This window comes from Gavialis gangeticus, unplaced genomic scaffold (assembly GCF_001723915.1).
Source record: "Gavialis gangeticus isolate Ggan-Ray unplaced genomic scaffold, GavGan_comp1, whole genome shotgun sequence".
Classification (NCBI taxonomy): Eukaryota; Metazoa; Chordata; order Crocodylia; family Gavialidae; genus Gavialis; species Gavialis gangeticus.
In genome coordinates, this window is record NW_017729022.1 from 121,290,172 (window position 1) to 121,312,445 (window position 22,274).

The 22,274-nt window shown below is 41.5% G+C and overlaps 1 protein-coding gene across 2 annotated transcripts in view; it reads right to left on the minus strand.

Moving 5' to 3' along the window:
- ANAPC1 (anaphase promoting complex subunit 1) overlaps window positions 1–22,274 on the minus strand; it is a 103,462-nt gene that overhangs the window by 5,677 nt on the left and 75,511 nt on the right. For both annotated transcript variants that reach the window (XM_019516111.1, XM_019516110.1), the window contains exons 35-46: window positions 14,236–14,312; window positions 13,892–13,982; window positions 13,687–13,743; window positions 12,730–12,923; window positions 11,471–11,557; window positions 10,829–10,946; window positions 9,884–9,961; window positions 9,586–9,653; window positions 7,537–7,675; window positions 6,657–6,743; window positions 2,627–2,722; window positions 2,073–2,271 (exon numbers count right to left, since the gene is read on the minus strand). In XM_019516111.1, the coding sequence (XP_019371656.1) occupies window positions 2,073–2,271; window positions 2,627–2,722; window positions 6,657–6,743; window positions 7,537–7,675; window positions 9,586–9,653; window positions 9,884–9,961; window positions 10,829–10,946; window positions 11,471–11,557; window positions 12,730–12,923; window positions 13,687–13,743; window positions 13,892–13,982; window positions 14,236–14,312 (1,291 nt within the window). The remainder of the gene's footprint in view (window positions 1–2,072; window positions 2,272–2,626; window positions 2,723–6,656; window positions 6,744–7,536; window positions 7,676–9,585; window positions 9,654–9,883; window positions 9,962–10,828; window positions 10,947–11,470; window positions 11,558–12,729; window positions 12,924–13,686; window positions 13,744–13,891; window positions 13,983–14,235; window positions 14,313–22,274) is intronic.

Sequence of the window (22,274 nt, forward strand, 5' to 3'; positions counted from 1 at the left end):
CCCCCCCCCCCCCCCGTGGGAGAGGTGGGCAGGCTCTGGGGAAAAAAGGACAATGCCCCTCACCTCTTTGTTTTTGTTTCCCCTCCCTTTGGCAGATCCTGCCTGCTCCACGGTGGGAATCCCCAGTGCTTCACTCTAGCTTTGACTTGCCTGCATATCCGTTTGAAAGGCCTCAGGATCTTCTATAATAGTAATATGCTTATTCTGTCTGTCTGAAGCACTCTGATTGGTAGTTTCAGTAAGCATTGTGATTGGCTGCTGAGACAACTAGAGTGTTCTGGACAGACAGAATAAGCCCATTATTATTATAGATTACTCATGGGGCATCAAGATCAGCTTTTAAGACTATGTATTTTCACCAAAAAATTTGATGAAGAGAAAAATCTGAAAAACAGGCAATTTTAGAGCTACACTTCCTTCTCCTGAAGTGTTAAAAGGGACTGCGTAGTGTTGATTCACAAGCTGGCCAACTGAGAGAAGCAACATTTGCTATGTGAGGTAATGCTTTTTATTAGACAAATGTATAACGTAGGGAGAGTTGCAAAACAACCTTTTGGCTTCAAGAGTCTTTCACTGGGTCTGGGATGAATGCGACACTCTCACATGTCTATAACATGTTATGTTTGGCCTTAGCCAATTCACTAAATGTTCTCATGGAAAACATTTAAATTAAACCAAACTCATTACACACCAGAACTGACTCCTATATAGAAGTGATAAAGGACAAAAAACTCAATCACCAGTTGGAGAACTCATTTTTACAAAAGAACCCCCATTTCTGACCAAATGGTCTTTTGTCTTCAAAGGAAACCTGCAAAATACATTCAGATGATAGGCCTGGAAACAGAGATTCATTTTTACTGTGCACCAAAACCCTGGGATCAACAGACACATTGGTTTTATGGACCATTATAAACTTACCTCTCAACTCTGCCAATTTTTCTTTGCTGCACTGGTGGTAACTGCCCATGCCCTTTTCAAGTGGTCAAGTTTATTAACAATCATAGGAACATAAGAACGTAAGGCTGGAAGGGCCATCACAAAATCATCTAGGTCATGGCCTGCACAAGGCAGGATTATCCTCAAGTAAACCAATCTCATCCAAGTGCCTGTCCAACCTTCTCTCAAAAATTTCCAGCAATGGAGATTCCACAGCTTCTCTAGTAGCCTGGTCCAATGCTTGACTACTTTCATAGTCAGAAAGTTCCTTCTAATTTCCCACCTAAAATTTTCTCTGCTGCAGCTTGAGGCCATTGTTCTTAGTCCTGTCTGCTACAGCCACACAGAAAAGCCCATCTTCATTCTCAGTAATCACCTTTTAGGTATTTGAAGACTGCTATCAAATCCCCCTCAGTCTTCTCTTCTCCAGACTGAATAACCCAAAATAACCCAGGTTAAACTCATACAACTTCTCTAATTTCTCCTTAGCTTAAACTGACTGCTTCTTTCACGCACACGATGAAAGGTGCTTGATATTTGAAAGTTGCCTCCCTCCCTCTCCAATTATACAAGTAGGTCTATAAAAAAAGTCTCATCTCACGAACCTTACTTCTCTCATAACTGCACCATAACTACACCACCAACACTGCTACCATATGGCCAACTTTCAGATAAATAGGGCTCAAAGATGGGCAACCTGACCTTTATTTATTCCAATTCACTTCCAGCAACAATATTTAAAAAACAGCTGGTGGATAAGATATGAAGCAGCTGGCTAGAAGAAACCATCCTCTTACCTATGCTGTATATGGCAGGGTTTTTTTGTCTCTGAATACACCGTCACACAAGTACCAAACTAGGCGTTACATGTAGGGTGCCAAGTATGGGTGAGTGATGCCAAGAGAAAACACATACTGAAGACAAGATACATAAGTTTTAATACAAAATAACATGTGGAGCAACACAGGGCTGACCTCAGTGAGCTTTGTGTTAAAAATGTGTTCTCCATATATTTTTGGATCAGGAGAGATCACCCATGTTAGTCACCTCACGGTAAAAAACATAAGTGGGTATCAAGCAGTGATAAGACTGTGGATGATAAGCTAGGCCAGGGTTTAATGGCTACTCTTTACCTTGTAGCCACTGATCCAAAGTGTTATCAACAGTGCACTTCATCACAGGCAAAAATTCAGAGTTCATGAAGAGCCCTCTGCTTGGATTTCTCCCCATCTTGTCCTGGTGGCTTCTGGAGTTGAAGAATTCTAAAACCAGCCTTATCTGGAACAATTCAAACGTCTCAGACATTTCTCTTCTCTCCAACCTTCTCACTGCCTAATAGAAAACAAAAGGTATGCTGAGCTTGTACTGTAGGAGAAAAGAAGTGCTCCTTATGTAACTGTGAAGTAATCAAACTCTTTAAAAAACCCAATGTATTAACATTCCCCTTCAACGCATGAAAAAAAATAATGGAAAGTAACCTTTCCTTTGCTGACTCTGCTTCTCATTACCATATCGGTTATTTTTCATCTGCTGTCTTCAAAACGTTAGTTCTTGCTATAAGTCCACTGACAGATTTCTACCATTTTTTATTTCTGGTATCCAGGACAAGTAAGATAGGTGTTCAAGTATCATGACCTTATACAAAACTATAAGTATTAAAAAAATAAAGTGAAATTGTTCACTTTACCTGATCTATTGCTATGTAGGTGGGCAGCATTTCTGGATTCTCTTGAGTAACACACTCATAAAGAATAGAGGAGAAAAGGTCGAGAATTTCCTGTTTCTGATAAAAGACACACATTTCAGAAAACACATGCTCTAAGTTCCATTTACAAATTCTTCAATTGCTTTAATTTTCTTTCATTATGATTAACCCCTGAACATGTAACATTATCAGCAGGGATCTGTATTTTCCCTTTGCCATGGAAAGAAGTGGTGAAACCTGGATTTTCTCATTTTAAGGAGAAAAATGCAGGAGGGGAGGGAGGGAGTTGGGCAGGGCCAGGGCCAGAATGAGAGGGTGGTGTATGGGGCTTGAGGGCTGGAATGGGCAGCCACGGGGCCCGGCTGGGGAGTGGGACAGAACTGCAGGTGAATCATCCAGAGGCGGGGGGGCAGATGTGCCCCCCAGATTTGTGCATGGGGCAGGTGTGGGTTGCCCACTGTGGGCTCAACCTCCCTGCCCTGCTGCCGTCCCCCCAGGGCCTCCGCAGTCCAGCAGGCAGGACCTGGCATAGCAGGACAGAGCAGGGCTGGGTCGGGAAGCTTGTTGCCACTGCTGGGAACCCCACACTGCCATGGTGAGATGCCCCTCTGCCCTCCTGGCAGCAGTGGGGGTGGAAGCAGTGTTGTGCCCCTCACTGCTGCCAGGCGGGAAGGGGGCCACCCTGTCATGGCAGCGCAAGGCTCCCAGCAGCAGCAAAAAGCTTCCCTGCCTGGCCCTATTCTTCCCTGCCATGCTGGATCCCACCCACTAGGTTGCAGAGGCTCCAGGGGGAGGGCAGCAGAGAGGGGAGCCTGAACCCGCAGAGGGTGACTCAAACCCACTCTCCCCGACAGGCTCCACTCCTGCTGTGCTGCCCATGGCTCCATGACCTGCCACAGCAGCTCCATGACCTGCCACAGCAGCTGCCACCTCCCACAGGTGGCAGCTGGGGTTCAGATGCTGCTAGGGCAGGTAGGGGGCTACAGACCCAGGTCCCTGGCCCCATAGCCCTGGCAGCTGGGGGAAACAGGGGGCTGCGGGTGGGGAGTGAGGAGCAATGGCATGGGCAGAACACTGCCATATCAGGGTTGCTCAACACCACAAAGCAGTGGGGGAGGGGGGGACAGCCACACCTGGACCCCCAACCTGGTAAGCTCCCACTGCCCCCTTTGCTCTGATTTTCCATGATAAAAATCCAAAAGCAAACACCAAAATGTATACATATTTATAATTTATTTTGAGGCACTAGTAGGCTTCCAAATTCTTTAAAATTGTAAATATATCAATAAAACGTGTTGAACTGATACCTATACATATTAGTGGCATTTCATTTTAATCATGGAAAAACACAGGCTTTGGGGGTTTTATTTAGAGAATGTGTGACTTTTAAACAGAGAAAAATCATGATCGCTGATTATCAGCAACTATTCATTTAAGTAATGATTCATGCTCCACTGTATTTGTTCACTTAAATAGTGAAAAATATGGGTTTTTTCCTGCTTCCCTCACCATTTTTGAGGGGTAGATTCATTTAATTCTGCTCAGATGATTAAATATAATCCTCACTCAAAAACAACTTGGGTGCCTTGAGTAAAATAATTAATTAAATGTTCTTTTAGTAATGTTGGAATGTCAGGTTTCAGATGGAGTCCCAAAGGGGTCTGCCTTAAGTCTAATGCTATTTCAACATGTTTATCAGTGGTTTGGATGCTTGAATACAGAGTTTCCTAAGCAGATTTACAAATGACATGGAAATCAGAAAAACTGTGAACACACTCGAGACCGGAGTAAAATTCAGAAAAAATCTTGATGAATTGAAAAGCTGAGCTACAGAAGGTTACAATTCAATACAGACAAATGCAAAATGCTACACTCAGGGAAGAAAAATCAAAAACACAAATACAGAATGTGAAATAACTGGCTGGGTGGCAACTCTGCTAAGAAGGATCTCAGGGTGTTGCTGAATCGAAGACTTAACATGAGTTGAGAGAGGCAGTAGCTACATTAGTCTGAAGTCAGTCAAAAGCAGGGTAGATATGCACCTTTATAGTTGTAAATGTATCTCATCAATGCGATGCAGATGCAAAAAATGCGAGTGCAGATTTGGGGCTGCCCAGCATGAGTACCTGGTGTAAGACATCAGAGGTGAAAGTGCTGCTCTGGAGCTGGTTGGGCCTCATCTAGGCGTATTGTGTGCAGTTTTGTGCTCCACATTTTAAAAAGGATGTGGAGAAATTAATCCAAAATGTGAGAGAAGAAAAATATGATAAAGGTTTTGGAAGCCAAGCTATACAAAGAGATGGCAAGAAAAATAAGCACGTTTAGCTTGCAGAAAAGGGGGTTAAGGAGAGATATTATAATAAGACTTCAAGTATCAGAAGGGTCGCCAGAAACAAGACGGAAAACACCTTTTCTTCCTTACTGGAGATACTAGGATATATAGCAATGGCTTGAAATTACAACGCAGTAAGATTAGATTGGATATCAGGAAAAACTTCACGGTTAAAACAGTGAAGCAGAACTGTTTAGGGAAGTTATGAAATCTCCTGCATTGGAGTCTTCAAGAAGAGAAAGGATAAGCATTGGTCAGGGATGACATAGGGGTAGCAGTGCCTGGACTGAGCTGTGAAAAACAAAAAGTTGGAAGCACAAGAGACCCAACACCCGCCCCCCACTACGCAGAGACCATGACAAGAACTCAGCTGTCCAGAGCAGCTGGAAATTGGAGAGAACCATGCTCAGCAGCAGGAATCTGAAAAATTCCAAAATTGGCTTGGCTATGAAAGAAAATGAAAGGAAATGGGATAAACTTATAGAAGAGATACAGTGAGATACAGGTAACAGAAAAAAGAGAGTTCTGGCTCTCCAGTTAGGGTGTGAGATGTCAGGAGTAATGTTTGTGGTCCTTAGGTTGCAGTGTAGAATGGAAGGTGTTTAGTTTTTCCGTTCTTCTGGGCTATGTTGGTTGCCACATAGGCCAGAAAGGAATTTTTTCCCCGTTTCCATTGCCACAAGACTCAAGGGTTTTTCACCTTCCTCAAAAGCACAAATAAGGTGTTTGCTACAGCCAAGGCCAGCAATTTTGACTGGACTGTGCTAATGCTCCTTCTGGGATTCAGAAAACCCAGAGGTACTGGGTTTACTACCAAGAAAGATCAATTCTTTCTAAACCTGGGTTTACTACCAGGTTTAAACTCAGGAAGACCTGGGTTGACTTCCTGATGAGGGGTCTTCATCTCTAACCAGGCTACAGGCTACTCTGACTAATGTGCCTCTACCTAGTAGAGGTCAGAAAACCCAGAGGTACTGGTACTAGCTTCTCCACTCAAGGTGAGACTGACAGCCACATTTCAGACAAGGAAGAAATTTTACCCCTCAGTCAGATTGGCATGGCTATGGGAGAGTTTTGCCTTCTTTTGCAGTAAGAGTCATGGTGCTCTTCTTGGATCTCCTGAGTGCATTTTAAAAAACTACTTCCTGTCCTGCAATAGCAGGACATTAACAGTGCTCCTGTCCCTGAGCTTTATCTGTGGCAAGTTCGGGTATCACAGGCACTATACCTAATAGTTGGGCATGAGGGCTGTTCATGAAGTTTTAAGAACAGATTAGACAAACACTTTGCACGTTTTGGATAGAGGATGATCCAGCTTTGAGTAGGGGTTGGACTAGGTGACCTCCCGCAGGTCTCTTCCAACCCTTATTTTTTATAATTCTATTCATTATATGCATCTTTTAACAACTACAGGGGGCTTAGGAAATGCAGCTATGGTGTTCACTTGTGACAAAAGGCTGTAGTGATAAATTTGCACCATGGTTCTATTTTCTGTTTTTATACAGTCTTTGTAAAATGCTATTGGTATGTATAGCAAATGCCTCCCAAATAGTGAGACTATTCAGGATTATTTTTGCATTACCAAATCAATCTGGAATTTAACACTGGCTTTTTGTATTTTGTTTATGAAAATAAAAATCCATTCTTTTGAGGGATACTATACATTTAGGCATAGTATACCTGATCCATGTTCACAGTTGGTTTGCAGAAATAGTCAGCAAATGAAAGCAGCGCTGGATCCGATGTGAAGGCTGAAATTGCTTCCGGCTACAAACAGGTAAGAAGACACACTGGAGATTGGAAATCTATTGCTTCTATTGCAGAGGTCCAGCAACAGTCCAAGATCTCCATTCCCTTTCCACAGCAATTTTCTAGAGCTCAAGATAGGTTCTTATAATTTATGCAATATATGTAATAAGCAAATGCAAAATCCATTTAATCCCAGCCACACATACATAGAAAATAAAGAGGCAGATGTATAGTGCAGCTATTCTTGAGAACCTGATTCAGTGCTAGCTACTGGATTCATTTTCCGAAAACAATGCAACTTTTAACAAGTAACTTCAGCACTCATGAGCAGTAGTCTACTGAAAGCACTATGTTCCTAGAAATTCTGAGTGGAAAAGATATGGCACACGTTATTCTAATATATCCCTATGTACCTCACTTACCCCCCTGCTTCATAAGTGCTACTACTAGAGGAGACATTCCAAGTGAACTTTGATTCATTCTTTGGCTGTCTAAGATGGCAGTTTTATGACATAGGTCATTGCCCAGAAGGAATGGAGTTGAAATTATCAATTCATATTAGAGGGACCAAATAGCTGCCAGAGGACATCAGCCTTTCATCACTTCTATCAACATCCTTATCTGAACCCACAATGAACAGGAAAGTTTGGTATCTAAATCATTCATTTCCCCAATACATTCATAACCCCATTTTATATTTCATGCATTCACCCAACTACGACCAAAAACATTTACTGGCAGCACTGCCAGTAAGTGCTGAGGTTATATCGCTGCTCTGGGCTCGCAGAGCAGAACTGTCAGATGAGGATACCTTGAATGCTCGAGCTTCGGAGTTCCTGTGAGTGACAGTCTGGGCTAACAAACTGCGCCAACCCTTTGGGTCCTCCTTGTATGACAGCTGCCCTGCTCTCAGTTTTACATACAGGACACCATCCTTGGAAAGAATTGATCTGAAACAACAACATTATCAGCATCTTCCTCAGACTGAAGTAATTTAAGTCACTTTCCCAGGCTACCTTTAATACCTATGCAAACAGTTAAAAGAAACCTACAAACTGGGAACTTGCCTGTACTACCACCCCCATGCAGGGATTTCTCTTTTTCTTATTTAGCCCCTGCACACATGCTGTATGTGAAAGTCTTGGTTTTTCTGGCAATCCTGCAACAGGATGTAAACCTAGAGAAGACTACTGCCTTCATTTCATAAGTGCAAAGGGGCAAAGTGTTACACCACTACTGACATATAATACAATTTCCTCTAAAGATGGTACAGCTACCTGCTCTACCCTCAGAGGATGGTTCAGCACCTGTGAACGGTCATAAATGGACACCATTGCATTCCATCCTATTGTGTCTCACTCTACAGAGAGTAATACCACATGGTACTGCTCTATGTGCTGTTCTCCCTTAAAATTGGGCTTTGCTTACCCTCGTACTAAAAACTGCAATGTCAACAACTAATCTGTTCATGAACAAATTTATAAATTAGGGCAAGTGAAACAAATACAACAGTTTAGACTCCCACCATTATGAAACAGTTCAGTTGGTTACTTCATTTAGAGGATGGCTACCCATTTGTTTTGAGCCCTTTCAACATCACCTTAAATAACCCTAACAGAAATAGCTCACCAATATAACAACACAGCGGTAACCTGTAATAGCAAGGCAGGCAAGTAAAGGCAAGATCATCCACCTGCCCTTCTCTCCTCCAACAAATTGTCATGCTCATAACTCACTCCATTTCGAAGCAGTGGAGAATGGGCTCTGTGGCATGCCCTGAAAGTCAACATATTCGTGCAATTTTTGGTCAGAATAAACACAGTAGTTCCAAAGCTGGGAAGCCTTACTGACCCAGTCAGGATCCTGCCTTAATTTCCCAGCAGCAGAGACCCCCAGGAGCACTAGTGCTAATTTCAGCTGGGGCAGTACAAAAAACATGCAGACAACCTCTCTTTCAAGTTCCAAGTCACATGGACCACAATAAAGTCAAAAGACAATGCCTTAAATTCAACCTAATACTGAAATGCAGCCCCTGCAGATTCCATAGAGCTGATCCAAATGCTCAGGGCAAGATATCCTTTCAACAAGTGAGTCATTGCATCTACCAATAAGTGCATGGCTTTGAAACACAGCCCTATAGAGTATCTCATAGCATCTAACTTATTCTCAATAATGTTGTTTAAATAAAACAGCAATCTTACTAATGAAAAATTAAAATGGCTTTCTTCATGCCACTCAGGCTTGCACACTGTATTTAATTTATAGAATGTATACATACAGGCTGTTATCTATAGTGCTAAGTGTAATTTTACCTGTGAATACTGTATTCAGAAACAATATCTATTTATTATAATTGTCCAAAATACATATTAAAATATCCTGCATTAATCAATCTGTACTGCATACATCTTGCATGACACTGCAGATAAATATCAGGAAAAACTGGTATCACTTTCACACCAACAGCATACGATTTTCAGGGACATAAGTCACATCAAATCCCATCAGTTAAAAATACAAAACAAACATGCACAAGTTCAAGGGAGTTTCTAATACTGCACCTTCTCAAACCCCTACCAATGTTTGTGACTTTGTCATCATTCCCCACCCCCATTTATTCATGCAAGAGCAATGCAAACAGAGAAAACAGACAACTTCTCCTGAAAGTTTCACTCTTCCCAGGTACTGTATACACACAAGGTGCTGTCAAATGCACAAAAGCAAACAGACTGGAAATGCAGAGTTGCTCCAACCTACTGTAAGTTTTAGGGGTTAATTAGAATTAGAATAGGTAAAAAAAATGTTAAGAGCCAAAAGAGCATTCTCAAATTAAGTCGAATGTATCATTGTGGATACTTACTTCAAATGGTGCATTCCCTTGCTTAAATCAATTAGTAATTCCCAGTATCGTGGGCCTTTCACTCGGATCTGGTAACATAAATGTTTTAATTACTACTTAGGTGCATGTTACTTACATAGAGGTCACAAGGACTGCAAAAACAGAGTTCTATATAAACCAATTGTCCTTGCCATGCTTTTAAAGGGTGGATGCTTCCTTCCAAGCCAGTTTGTGCTTCTCTGATGAGTCAAAGGAGACAGAAACTGGCTCTGTCCCACCTACAGAGGATATTAATCAGGACAGGATAGCCTTATTTTACCTGCTTCAGTAAGTGGAGCTCAGGAAGAAGGGTTGGTGCCATCATTTCTTCTGTCGTTTCTTCATACCACTGTGTACCCTTTAAAATATCAACATTCATATGGACGTAAACATACCTTCATTATGAAGTGGAAGAAAGCAAGCACGTTTCACAGTGTCAACATTCAGCTTGTTAAACTTAACATATTTTAATATTCTCTATTTTTTTATGATTAAGTGTGGCATTAACTATGTGGCATATGCATGTCATGAAATATAGACAGCTATATATCATTTTTCAACTTAAACACTTCAGTTTTAGAGATGAACGGTGCTGCTAGTTAGGGCAACCTGCTGTAGCAACAGCATTAGCAATGTTCTAATATCTCGTTAGGTGTATGGGGTCTCTGTAGATCTCTAGTCCTATCTGCCAAAGAAGCGTGTCTTTATTCCAGAGAGGACACTGTGCCACATCACAGAGAATCTGCAGGAAGTTACATCTTGAACATATCTTTACAAACAAGTCCAATCAGCAGCAAGTGTTGTAGCTGAGAGTAGTTGAGAGGCATGCTAAAGGACCCACTTCAAAAGAATCTGGTGGACCGGAATAACAAATGAGCAGATGAACAGCCAACTCTCAATGTCTGCGTTTGAAAAACTCACTTTTATAAATAAAGAAAAGATCCAGTTTTGCACAACTGGTTCTCCAGATTTCTGCTATTCGTTTTAGTTGCCTTATATTCTACTCAAGATACCATTCATAGCACTAGAAATATGTGAAATACTGTAGGATTTGGAGGTGGTCCTTCATAATTTGACTTAGCAGTTTGGTTCAGCTCCACCGGAAGACTGAAACAGAGCCAAGATCAGACTGAAGACAGTATGTGCCCCATACACAAAGGTTTTAGAAGGCTCCCACAACTTCATAGGTTCCCCCCAACCCCAGCATCAGCACAAGATACTTTACCTTGAATGTGACCTCTAGTAATGCATAACATGGAGTATTTGTATCTACATCAACAGGTACTAGAAGCCTTGGCTCTGCTGCCAGCACATACAGGTGCCGTAAGGCCTGAAGGTGATACCTGTTTATATGAATAAAAAATTGCATAACAGTGTTAGAGAACTTTACATTCTCTGGCAAGCTGTTCCCAGGATAAGCAACAGATATACCCCAGAGGAGACTATAATGATGACATCTGCACTAATACAAACATACATGTACTATTTTTTATAAGCTATACATGATGTACCATATAGGACAATACAAATATGTATTTTGCAGTGGTTAAGTAAAGCTCCACACAGATATCTTACATGAAAGTTTTCATTGCAGAGCAAACAGTTATTGCCAAATTATATTGCTCCAGGATTCAGTCTGTTAAGAAATAACAGAACTTTATTTCTTCACTGATCCAAAGTTATTACCATCATGCCATCCGTTACTTATTGTGTCACTTGTTACTAATCTTTGAAAGCTTGCATCAGCTCCTATCTTATTTCCCATTCCCAGCATCCCTAAAAGCTTTCAGAGCCTTGTTCTGGATTTTATTTTTTGGTGGAACTATGATTGATTTTAAGAAAATGTATACAATAAGAAACCCTTTACCTGTTGTCAGTGCTATGAACAGGGAAGTGAGGATACAATGCACAGAGAAGGGCAGCAATTGAAGAATCAGAAGTGCTCAGTGAGTATCTGCAAGGAAACATCCCTTATTAGCTCTCAGCATTGGTGAATAAGAGTAAGGCTTCTATGCGTCTCCACGTGTATTCTTGTGAACCAGGAGAACAGATGATATTACCAAGTGCACAGATTAGATAAAAATATAAAAATATATTTGATGAGATGAAATTAAAATATAAAAATTTGTTAGCATGGTAGGCCATAAAAAGTGACAAAAAGAATAGTTTCAGCAAAACCCTCTCTGCTAATTTGAGGGCTGCAAAGTCAAGAGGGGAATATTTTATCTGTTTATACTTGGAAAACTGTGTATGCAAGAATAAGGGATTGAATTTTTAAAATGACAATTCTGCAAAAAGTGAGGGTCTGTGGAAAGTTTCCAGCTTTCCAGTGGTGAAGCAGATTTTTCAGGGTCTGGGCATAGTGGAAGTCAATCTGCTGCATTTCCTCCCACATAAAACAAGGGAACATCTACATAAAATAACTACATACTTAAACAGGTAAAAAAAAAAGTTAATACCTGCATAGCGTACAAGTACCATGCATATCCTCTACTGTAGGAAAATTACCAGGGCAATGGGTTTAAATGAGATGCTAAAAAGAATTACGCAGTAATATGAATGGCAGCAATATTTACCTTTGAATTAGCAGTAGGAGTGAAAACATACCTCTCACCAGTTGAAACTGGAAAGGAAAAACTGGCCAGCTGCATTACCATTCTTTTGTTTATAATCAAACTCTTAATTGTTGGGATGAGGTAGCTAACAAAACACCTCCATCCAGAATATAAGAACCAAAAGATTACAACAGAAGACCAGCCCATTTTAGTTTCCCCATTTTAGTGTATTATTAACAGAATTCCTAGTATGACTGATTGAAAAGGCCAACAGATTCACTGGAGGGGCAGTACCAGTGTTGGTTTCTGCCACTGATGTCATCAACTTTTCATTTATAAAAGCAGTCAAGTTCTTGACTTGGGAGGTTCATTTTACCCATCTTATCACAAAGAGAAGTAAATCTAGGTAACTCATAAAGAAACAGCAAAAGCTGTAACCATGATCAAAATTATATTACTAAGCAGACAGAGAAAATTTATAAAGAAGCTGTAATTAGTATTGTTCTAGATATTTATCATCCATGAGAAGCAACCGACTTCAAAATATAAAGAAAGAAAAAAAAAAAGTTACCTTCCTCCCCCCAAAAAGAGAAGCCCGAGAGCCATGTGATGAGCCAGATGGAACCCATAGTTCATTTCTCCACCTGTCTTCTTGTGCATGAAACGACAAAGCTGGAGGACCTTCAGATTTCCGGATCCAGCCATCACCATTGCAAGAGATAGGAGAACAACACTCAGGCAGGTTTCGAGGTTATAGTGGCCTGTCTTGAATTAAATTGGAGAAAGACATTATTACATTTCCACATCATTACAGATGCTTCTGGTCAGGTCTTTTATATGACCCAGAAGAAAAATGGAAAGTTCCAATTGAAACTGCTTTATTAGAAATCTTAATCATGCAGCCTTCTCATTAACATGCTAGCAAAATTAAATAAATAGTCAAAAAAAAGTGCAACAGCTACATATACGCTCCTCCAATTAATTCCAATCCCTACAACTATAAAAATATTTTTCTCAGAACTACTTGGTTTACTCCCCAATATTAGAAAAAATGGAAAACATAGCTGCAGAGAGAATAAAAAGTAGTGGTATCCTTTATAATACTGGCTTACTGAAATGTCATATACTGCATTTTCTCCCATACAACAAATTCCAGAATAAAGTATGCACCTTGTTTTTAAGAGGCAGAATGAAGAAAAGATCAGATCTTTCCTTATACTAAGTAACCAAGTAACAGCATTGTTCTGCTGCCCATGAGTCCCTGCAGATTTTACTTTTGCTTTTGCCTGGTAAGGTAGAAACTCTTCTCATCATAATTTATCACATATAATGTGCACTGCAATTTCCAACAGCTGGTTTTTTGAAAAAAAAAAAAAAGCTTATGTTGTATGCAATAAAATACGTATTTTCAGCAGACTGGAACTAAAAAGTGACATAATCCATTCTATGTGCATTAACATTTTAGTTATTTGAAATCAAAACCTGACTCAGGTTCATTTTCATGAGCAGAGAAGTTAAAATAACTTACTATGGAAGCTGTAGGCAGTATTGATAAACACTTCATGAAATCTTTGGCAAACTTGTACTGGAAAGAAGAGAAGTATGTGTGTGTGGATGAGCTAAAATGACACAGATGATAAATCTACTGGTATATGTGGGAGGGCAGGGAACAGGGGAATGGGGACAGGAAAAGGATGATGGGGGGAGGGGAGAGGGAGAGAGAAATCTCTTACCAGGCAGTTAAATGCAGCTATATTTTCTGAACCAGCAAACCGAAAACCCAACGACAAGCAGGCACCAGCAATAATGTAGACCCGTGCTTGCCTAAAATGCATCGGAAATGGGAAATAACTATTTATCATTTCCTAACTCAAATAAATAAAAAAGTTAATCTTTTATCAAAAGTGGCAAAAAGAACTCAGAAAGCATAAAAGGGCTAAAGCGTGGCTAATATATCATGGCATTTGTATGACAAGGCAAATGGCAGTTAGGTTTGATTATATTCCTCCAATATAAAATCTGGGTTTGTACAATACCTGCCAGTGATTCTGCATCAACTTATTTCCAGCTTACTTACGCCAGAGTCTCCAAATTCAGATCTTCTGATGACGGCAGTTCTGTTGCCTGGCGGGATATACTATTCTCTCTTATAATCTGCAAAAGGTATGGCAAATGAAATCTTTGACTGAGCTGTTCATTCTTGACTCTTTTTCAATTCATACACTATACAAAATAAAAGATCTGTTTTATCAGAATACACAATAAGCTTTTCCTCTACTGCTGCCACAGCACAGTAGACTCAATTCAAGGGTCAACATTTTGTTATGAAATATCTTAATCTTGTTAATTTGAGATTTGTAAAAGTGATAGTGAGATTCTCATCATGTGATCAATCTAATCTATCAAGTTGAACATTGCAACATGTAAGTAAGCCATACAATAAAAAATAAGATCAAAGTTACTATAGCAAGAGCTCAAAGAAAGGTCTGAGACTGACATCCTTTTGTCAAAAACACATTGTAAAAAAATCAATTTTGTCAAACTTAAACTGAATAACTATTCCTCACAGTGTCTTCGTACTTTAAAGGGACATTAAGGTCAACCAAATAGAAAAGAAATTATTTATCAGTAACTGGAGCTCTTTACGACATAGTTTCCTCAAACACAGTCTCACTTAGACTATGTCTTTCACCCATAAGCTGCAACTGGATACTTTTTGCCTTAGCAGCGCTTATAAAGCAGGCAGTGTGCACTTTCTGCTTAGTTTCTTTTCAACCAGAGTCCTATAGTGTATTTGACCCCAGGAAAAGGAACCAAAGGTCAGGATTTGAATATGCACACACTGGCATACTTCTTGAACAACTCGTTACTGGTAAGTAACTTTTATTTTCTTCAAGTAATTATCCATATACACATTCTTTGATGGGTGATGGCAAAGCAGTGCCCACACAACTGGGGATGGACCCTGGAGTTCTCTAGGAAGATCTGCACCACAGGGCTGCTTTGTCAAATGAGGCATCTGCTCTGAAGGTTTCCATGATGCTGTAATACTTACTGAAAATATACACAGAGCCTTAGGCAGCTGCCCTGCAGATGTTAATTACAGGATGTTACACATGGATGCTATGGTAGTGGCTTTGGATTGGGTGTAACAGGTCTCACCAAATGCAAACCAAATTTGGCAGTTTCATGGGATAGTTTGATATCTGGGGAGAAAACCTCTGGACTATCATGCACCTTTAGATCTCTTAGCCAGAGAGAAACAGCAATCAGTACCACCACCCTTGCCCGTGCCAACTTCCAAACACCAAGCCACAAGCCCTGAGCAGCAGGTTAGGGCCACACACCCTGCTCCCCACCCCAGTGGCTGGCTCGGGGCCAGGCCACATCCCTGCCCCTCCTCTCTTGTGGCTGGCTCAGGGCCGGGCCACACACCCTCCGCATTCCCTCCCTTAGCTGTCTCAGAGCCAAATCACAAGCCTACCTGTGGCTGGCTTGTGGCTGGGCCCTGCCCATGCCCCCTCCCCTGTGGGCTGGGTTGGGGCTGAGCTCCTTACCCTCTCCCCTGCTGCTCCACACAGCTGGGTGGGGTCCCACTGCAACTGCCTCAGGTGCTGCATTCGGAGCACTGGCTGGATCCGGTCCATGGACTGGGCGCTGCCCATTTGGCTCAGTGCCCAAAAAGGTTAAGCACCACTGGTCTAAACTGTTCTTAAAAACTTCATATACCATCCCTCACATACAACTACCAGGCACAATGCCTGAAATATCAAAAACACCCAATCTTGCCAGTCCAAACAAGGGGATGAGAGCACTGCTAATGTCTTGTCACTTCAAGGATACGAAGTAGCTTGCTAAAATGCAATGAAAATAATCCAAGGCAGAGGACCACACCCCCCACTAAAAAGTAAGGCAACCCCCCTCAAGAGGGACCTCAAGAAGTCATGTAGTCCATCCAGTCTCTTAGTAAAGATCCTGCCTTGACCATCTCAACCATCTTGAACAAGCATTTGTCTAACCTGTTCTTAAAAACTTCACAAACATACCCCCACACACAACTACCAGGCACATGCCTGAAACATCAAAAGTATCCTAATTCACCACATGTAAAGCGGGAAGAAGAGGGCACTATCAGTGTACTACCACTGTAAAGACAGGCAGTAACTGTTGTATGATTAGAGGTGCATGAGGAAGGACAGACAGGTGGCTCTCTAATTACCTTATCAGGAATTTGCTCAAGAGAGGGCCTGGTCTGGCATATTTCTAGAACAGGAGGAGGGACATTTCTTGTTGGTCATGTTTACATCATGGGCATGGAAGTGTCCCAGCCCAACACAGAAGCATCTGTCACTATGATTATGCTGAGATGGAAAGGTTCAAGTGAGAGCCAGATCGTCAGCACAGCCATACTTCTTGGACTGGATTGTCAGGCAGGTTGACAATGTACACGTTGAAAAGCAGTGGAGAAAGTACTAAGCCTTGTGGGATGCCATTCTTAAGACTTCTGGGGCAGCTTTCCTGTCCATTGATGGTCTTGAGAGTGAAACTGCAATTTTGAAGCATGAGCATAATAAAAAGATCATCAACTTCATCAGGTATCATTCAGAGGAGCTTGTAATAGAGGCCATGGAGCCAGAAAACATCATATGCGGCAGTGAGGTCCACCAGGACAGCGGTGACCTTCTCCCCAGCCTCAAAGCTCTATTCAACGTCTTGAGAAAAGAGTTACCTGCTCCACTGTTGATCTTCTGCATCTGAAACAAGCCTGCTGCTTAGGCAGCTGCAGATCAATTATGGGGTAGACTCAGGCATGAATGTGGCATTCCAGTAGCTTGTATGGAATGCACAGGAGGGAGGTTGGTCTATAGCTGTCTGCATCATCCTTGGGCTTGTTAGGCTTTAGGACCTCAACAACTGTGGCCTTTCTCCAAATGCAAGAGATCTTGTTGCATTTGACGCAGTTGGAGATTAATTCACAAAGCTGAAAGATTATCCCCTCCCCAGAGTTACAAAGAAATTCAGCATGTATGGCATCAGGCCCAATTTATTGGTCTGTAAGGCTTTATTTATTGGTCTTTAAGGCTTGGTCTTTAAGCACCCCAGAAACAGTGCTTTACTTTAAATTCAGCACAATCCATTGCTGAGCCCAGCACATACCCAGAAGAGGCAGTGCATTAGATGCACCCAGCTTATGCAATGTCTTTATAGATTGGGTGCTTTAGTGCGGCTTTTCTGGTGCTTTTATCTAATAGTTGATTGAATCAGCTTTAGCTAAAAGTGCCAAAAAGCCTGACTTGAGCACCCAAATCTATACAGTTGCTGCAGAGCCAAGTTCAAGTAATACACTGCCGCTTCTGGTAAAGTGTGTTTTTCCCCCCCACATCTGTCAGCGCCCTAAAAGCTTAAGTGCTGCCTTAATTTCCAACATCTGCTAAACACATGATAGCTGTTAGTAACTAATCATCCAGGCAAGGCCACACTGCAATCCTCTGCCTCTCGAGTGGAGCAACAACTACTGTGAGGACTTTGGTGAAGATTCTTGAAGCAACAGAGAAGCCAGAAGGTAAGGACTTTGTGCTGCTAGTGATCCTGGGCCACCACGAACCAGAGACATTTTCAGTGCAAGTGTCTTATTGTAATATTAAAGCACACAACTTGTAAAGCATAAGATGCAAAATAAACACCTTGATGGTTGATTGCTACCTGAATGACCATCTTGAACTCAAGTTTTTGAATAAGTGTTGAGCTTTCTTACATCTAAACTGATCACCATCCTCCCCATCTCTTTAGATTTGGGAAGTAACTACTACAACCATTTTCCCCTGAGATTTCAGGGACTCTTTCTTTGGCCCCCAGTTTGATAAAAGTATTCAAGTTTAAGGATGAATAGTGGTATTGGGCCTTCCTTGAGCTCCTTGAGCAGCTGACGATAACTATAACTATTCTTGTATCTGTTCTTATAATCACTATCTGGTTGCTGGATTTTAGGGATTGTATGGTTTTCCCTCTCTGAAGGAGAGAGGTTGTGGCAATGACTGGTTTTCTGAGGATTTTTACCATTAATTCTTCGAAAAACAGTCAAAGTGGTCCAGAGCACAAGAAGTGTCCAGTCAGATATCATCTGGAGTTCTTGTTGTCTGTCATGAGAAGGTGGTCTTGTTTGGTTGTGGAATACTTAGAAGTAGTTAGTGGAGGAATTCTTCCAACTCCCCACATTTTAGTACAGGCAGTCCTTGGACTTAGGACACAACTGGTTCCTAAAAACTGCATCTTAAGTTGAAACACTGTAACTAGGAACCAATTTTCCATAGGAAACAATGTTATAAACGAGGGACTGGTTCCTGAACCAAGACCCGATACTCTATTTTCACCAAAAATAACCCAGAATGTTGTACTCAATCAATTATAGACTAATAATATAGCTACATTAATGTATTTATATTGTAAATAGCTATCATATTGATTTGGAAGGACTTATTTCATAGATTTCATGAACATTTGGGCTGGAAGGGACCCCAGAGGATCACTGAGTTCAGCCCCTTGCCCCAGGGGCAGGAAGTCAGCAGGGATCATAGGATCCCAGCAAGATAAGCATCCAAACGTGTCTTGAAGGTGTTCAAAGTGGGTGCTTGAACCGCCTCTGGCAGCAGTCTATTCCAAACCTTGGGGGCTTGGACAGTAAAGAACTTCTTCCTCATGTCCAGCCTGAAACGGTCGTGGCAGAGTTTGTGAACATTCAATCTGGTCATCCCTTGGGGTGCTCTGGTGACTTTGCTGGACTTCTTGAAGGGTTCTTGGCTGGAGTCTTCTCAGGAGTCTTGGCTTTTCTGGAGTCTTGTCTGCTTTTTTAAAACAAAATGTCCAAGGAAATTTGGACGGATGTTATCTAGGGAGATGGGCAACGCAGCATATATTTTTGCTGGTATAGCGTGGTGTCAGATCAAGCATTGTAAAATTGAAACTGACATCAGAAAGTTGAAAAAGGGTGCCACAATTTATAAGCATTGTAAATGCAAAACACTGTAACTCAAAACCTAAATTGAGGACTGCCTGTATTTTGTTGGGCTGTTTATCTGGGTAGAAGTTCAAGACTTTCAAGCATGCAGATAGTTTAGACTGAGTCAGGGGCTTTTTTGCAAGGTGTTGATGCTGGTGTGGTGAATGGTATTGGCTTGGTTATTTTCCTTGCTGCTGTCACTCAGATGTCTGTGAGCTACTTGCTGTTTTATTAGTTGAGTTGGAAGGCTATCATCAGTTTCTTTGGCAGCAGTTTGGGCCTACTGCATAACACATATGTCCCAGGTTTATTTCCTCCAGTTTACTAAAGTATGTATTTATTTGCTAAATTGATCCCTTTTAGAGTAGATTAAGTGAAAGAGGTGGTTTCTCAACTTCTCTGACATCCCCCTGCATAAGTGGATAATGTATTTAGAATTGTGTGTGTTGGTCAACTGGCTGCAGAGAGCAAGTCTTCTGGGAATAATGTTTTGTTTCTTGCTTACGCTTAGGAAGTAGATGGAGGTCATGGTTTAGTTTGGCTTCAAGATGCAAAAGATGGGGTCAGATGAAAGTAGGTACACTCTTCTCCTCTAGAAGGTATTCAGTATGTTCTGTTGGCCCTGCAGGCGGTGAGACCGTGTAATACACGAGTTTGCTGCAGTGCCCACCATCACCTAATTTATACGTAAGGCCAAGTTTCCTCCTATGGGGAAGTCTGCAGCATGTGGGCAAAACACTTCACTACTTCTTGAAAGTCCCAAATATCTTCCAAAGATATTGGTACTGAGTGATAACAGCAAAGTTGCACCAGTAGAAGAAGGCTACTGGGAATCTCCTACTGTTGATCAGGTAACGAATCATTCATAGCAATTTGAGGAAATGCGAAAATGCCCCTCGAAAGAAACTTAGGACATTGAGTGCCATCCCTCAGATTGTACTGGGGGCTCTTGGAAGTTACAAGGTGAAACCAGCCATGCCAAAGCCAGAGAACATCCTGGTGGCATTGCCAATGGTGACAGAGAAACTAGTCCAGATGACAGTGCTAGGTACAGCAACAGCACTAATGGGGGAACTCCTACAGGATTTGATGCCAGTAAATTTTGTGGCACCAAGAGATTGGCAAAGTTCTTTGGTGCTTTAAAAAGACTGCTTCAACTTGAGGATAAAATCATACTATTTGTTAAGCTGAGAATGTTATCAGAACTTTTTTTAACTTTAATGACTCAGATGGCAGTGGATAGGCTGGCAGCCTCATTAAAGAACAGGGCACAAAGAAACCATGCTTCTTAACTGAAGTGGAACCATCTCATGACCCTTCCATGTCTTGAGCCCTGAACTGGGGACAGTGGCTGTGGAAGGAAAAGTTTCAAGTTTTCAATTGTGCTAACTTCTGTAGTAATCCTGCATAGTCTCAGGGGCAGACTGGAACAGTGGGATTGAAATTCTTGGTGTGCAAACCTCTCCCAGTGCCACTAGGCTGTGAGGTCATCGACATCGTATTTCTCTTGTTGGGACCTTTCAAAAGTTGAAGAGCCCTGCTCTTGTGGTAGTGTAACAAGGAGGAAGATGACTTCTTTGGTTCGCTACTTAAAACACACCCTGCTTCTGAATCCTGACTTTGGTCTGCTGGTGATGTTCCCATTAGCATCAGAAAGAAGGCTGGCCTGTGAGGAGTCCTGTTGTATGGTGCCAAGTTGGGCCCGGCTCTGACAGAGCAGAGCAATTTGTTTGCAATTTGTTTAGAAGAAGCAGCCAGAGTTTAATCTCCTATCTGTCTCTGTGGATTCTTGGCTTGAAATATCAGTAAATTGATCAATTACTGAGGATGCAAGGAAGACAAAGAGAAAAGTACACAAGGGCTATATGCTGCCTTTTACAAAAGGAGAAAAAAGGTTCTCAAGTTCAAATTTCACAGCATGGTAGAGGTAATGAGAAAAAAAATGGAGAAAATAAAAGGACAATATATTATGGTTAGGAACCCCAACTGTTCCCTCAAGGAACAAGGGCTACTTGGAACAAGGAGAGTGAATGCCTTACCCTCTAACCAGGAGAGGAATTTATGAGCAGTAAGTGCATCCCCTCAGTGCAGGGACAGGAAAAAAGGACTGGAGCATACTTTCTGGATAATGTGAAGGCCAAAAGTCTCCAACTGAAGCTTGGGGCATTAGACACCCCTATAAATGAAAACAGGCATGTGGATAATTACTTGAAGAAAAATCATTACTTTTGTTACTAACACCTTGCTACAATCAGGATACCATTGTGCTAAGCTCAGACATGAACATGATTGAGTTAGGCATGCCCAAAAGAATTACAATCCAATCTTATGGTAGTGTAAGAGTGAAGTGGTAGCCATGTTGTCCAGAAATTATGTGAGAAGCAGCAATTTTTTGCGTGGTATATTTTATTGGACAAGATTTACATTTTACATCCTCTGCAGTAACTGCACTGTATAGCTCCTTCTTAAGAAAATGCAGAATTCAGCCAAAATCAACTGGAAAAAAAAAAGATTTTTTTTTCCAGAAGGACTTATGAATAGCAGTAGCACTCACCAGTCCTTACCATAATCCAGGACTCCAGAGTAACGGATGTTGAGTAGTTTGTCCAAAAATTATGAATATTATATTTTAACCTAGTCTCAATTCATTACTCTGGCCCAATTGTACTTTGTGAAGGAAAGAAGGAAGAGCTTACTGAGTGTATCTTGTTTGAAGGGGTAGAGAAAACTACTGAATACTCATCTTTTGCTGTCTACCCATGCCTGTAACAGTCTCAGTACCCCACCAGCTGTCCCTGCTAGACCCAGCGCTGTTAACTCCTTCAGCTGCACAGTTCTTGAAGTATCCACAGAAGATGCATTTGTTTAAGTATCAGGTAAATACAGGAAGATGCTATTAAGGCATATGGGAAAGGAACAGAATGACAGCAGAGCATAACAAGCAAGCAGGGAAGACTTTCAGAAGACTGGGGAGGGTGGGAAGGGAGAGAGGGAACAGTAAAAATTCTGAATTGGGGAATAATGAGGTCTTGGAAATGTTTCTGTCTCCTGAAAACCTACAAAGGCTTTGTGAGGGCCTTCCTTCACATAGTAAGACTTCATAAGGTTTGCCAGGATTC